Below are 2,476 nucleotides of genomic sequence, written 5' to 3'. Positions count from 1 at the left end.
GCCCTGGACCTCAAAATCAGTCACCTGGTATCCGATATAGGGAATGTTCAGGCCATTTGCTCCTCGCAAGGTGAGCCAGGGGACTTCAGCCTCTAGTAAATGATGGGCGTCGAACAGATCTCTGGACAGACTCTCGGCAAACATGGTGACCTGGGATCCTGTATCTACCAGGCAACGAACAATAACTCCATTGACCTTAATCTCCACGACGGGACAACGTCCCACCAAGCTGTCTCGTGGAGCTGAACTTGGAAAGGGGTCCATCCGGGGGGTCCCGACCACTTGACCCACAGTGGCCGGTCGTCCTAAAAACCCCCTTGCGAGTTACGCCGGGAGCTGCATTGGCGGCTATAGTGACCTGGCTCCCTGCAGTTGTTACAGATCGGGCGCCCTTGCTCATCCCACTGGAACCTGGAACTGAGTGGTCGGCCGGTACGTCTTCCCGGATCTCTCTCTCCATCAGAATATGACCGGTCTCGGAGCAAAGGCGGGGGCTCTGGCCGTCCACGGCGGAGCTCTCCCAGAATAGTCTTTGAGAACTCAGCCATTTCTTCCCGAACGTCTTTCATCAGCTCTGCACGGAAGGCTTGTTTCCAATCCGTCAATTCAGGCAATCCTGGGGCACTAGTTCCACTTGCAGCCATGCACACCGGCGACTCCACGGCCTGATTGTGATCCTGTTCCAGGGCTAGAGCCTCTTCACGTAGATCTTCGAAAGTCAGGGCGGCATCCCGTCGAAGCTGTAACCTCAGACTCTGTCGCACTGGACCTTCTCGCAATCCCAACAGGAACTGGTCTCTCAATAAAGTCTCTTCATTTCCTAGTCCATGATGCTCCCGACTCTTCAACCTGGAGAACTGTTCCCGCAGTCGCAGAGCGAACGCTCGCAAAGTCTGCCCAGGTCCCTGCTTACAGTTAAAAAACTGAGCCCGCAACACTGCCACTGGAGTGGAATCACCATACTGTTTGGATAAAAACTCGAAGATTGCTTGTGTAGTGGCTCGGACGGCTTCAGGTGCTGCTCGTACTTCTCTCTTCGCCTCCCCCTCGAGCGAATTCAACACAAATTGTATCCTCTGGGCTTCTCGGAGCCCTTGCAGCCCAGCTAGATACTCCACCTGCGTTTTCCAGTCTGTCAGGCTTAACTCTGAGCCAGGCCCACTGTACCTCGGAGCCCACGGGGCTCCCATAAATATAGATGCCATTGGCTGACGGGCGGCCGGCAAATCCTCGTCCGCCATCCTGGGTCCTCTGGCCGCTCAACTCCGAGTGGTAACCCTGCCGACTACGCCAAAAGTTATGTCACCGGGGTCAAGACCAAGGGTAATCTACCACACTCCGGAGGAGCAGTCACCAAAGGACACCAAGAGACAGACGACAGAAGTGGGTTCAAGAGTAACTTTTTTTTATTAAGTTTAAAAAAAGAATAAAAGTAGGGACAGGCAGTGACTCTTCTCGTTGGCAGGCTCGTTGCATAGGCTCGTAGGACTGACAGTGACTTCTCTCGTCGTCAGGCTCGTTGCATAGGCTCGTGGGACTGACCGTGACTTCTCTCGTCGTCAGACTCGTTGAATAGGCTCGTAGGACTGACAGTGACTTCTCTCGTCGTCAGGCTCGTTGCATAGGCTCGTAGGACTGACAGTGACTTCTCTTGTCGTCAGGCTCGTTGCATAGGCTCGTAGGACTGACAGTGACTTCTCTCGTCGTCAGGCTCGTTGCATAGGCTCGTGGGACTGACAGTGACTTCCCTCGTCGTCAGGCTCGCTGCATAGGATGACTGGATGACAGCAGGAGGAGATACTCGATTCAGCAGCTCTGTTTTACTTTAATACAGACAGGAGGACAGATGAGGATGTCACTATTAACTCTGTGTGCCGTACTCACACGACTGGATGCCAGCAGGAGGAGATACTCAGTTCAGCAGCTCTGTTTTACTTCAACACAGGCAGGAGAGCAGATGAGGATGTCACTATTAACTCTGTGTGTTGTACTCACACGACTGGATGCCAGCGGGAGGAGATACTCAGTTCAGCAGCTCTGTTTTACTTAACACCGGCAGGAGGACAGATGAAGAGGTCACTATTAACTCTGTGTGTTGTACTCACACGACTGGATGCCAGCAGGAGGAGATACTCAGTTCAGCAGCTCTGTTTTACTTCAACACAGACAGGAGGACAGATGAGGATGTCACTATTAACTCGGTGTGTTGTACTCACACGACTGGATGACAGCGGGAGGGAATACTCAGTTCAGCAGCTCTGTTTTACTTAACACCGGCAGGAGGACAGATGAAGAGGTCACTATTAACTCTGTGTGTTGTACTCACACGACTGGATGCCAGCAGGAGGAGATACTCAGTTCAGCAGCTCTGTTTTACTTCAACACAGACAGGAGGACAGATGAGGATGTCACTATTAACTCGGTGTGTTGTACTCACACGACTGGATGACAGCGGGAGGGAATACTCAGTTCAGCA

The 2,476-nt window shown here is 52.7% G+C and overlaps 1 protein-coding gene across 1 annotated transcript; it reads right to left on the bottom strand.

Annotated features, from left to right (window-relative positions):
- Nucleotides 1–207: 207 nt before the first annotated feature.
- Nucleotides 208–1,964, bottom strand: LOC148976906 (uncharacterized). The gene has a single exon (XM_089118221.1). The coding sequence runs from the start codon at nucleotides 1,239–1,241 to the stop codon at nucleotides 306–308; it is 936 nt and encodes a 311-aa protein (XP_088974347.1). The 5' UTR covers nucleotides 1,242–1,964; the 3' UTR covers nucleotides 208–305.
- Nucleotides 1,965–2,476: the final 512 nt, after the last annotated feature.

Source organism: Pimephales promelas, chromosome 12 (genome assembly GCF_988280905.1).
Source record: "Pimephales promelas chromosome 12, fPimPro1.hap1.1, whole genome shotgun sequence".
NCBI classification, from domain to species: Eukaryota; Metazoa; Chordata; class Actinopteri; order Cypriniformes; family Leuciscidae; genus Pimephales; species Pimephales promelas.
The sequence above is the reverse complement of the archived record's forward strand: the minus strand, read 5'-3'. Positions and strand labels throughout refer to the sequence as shown.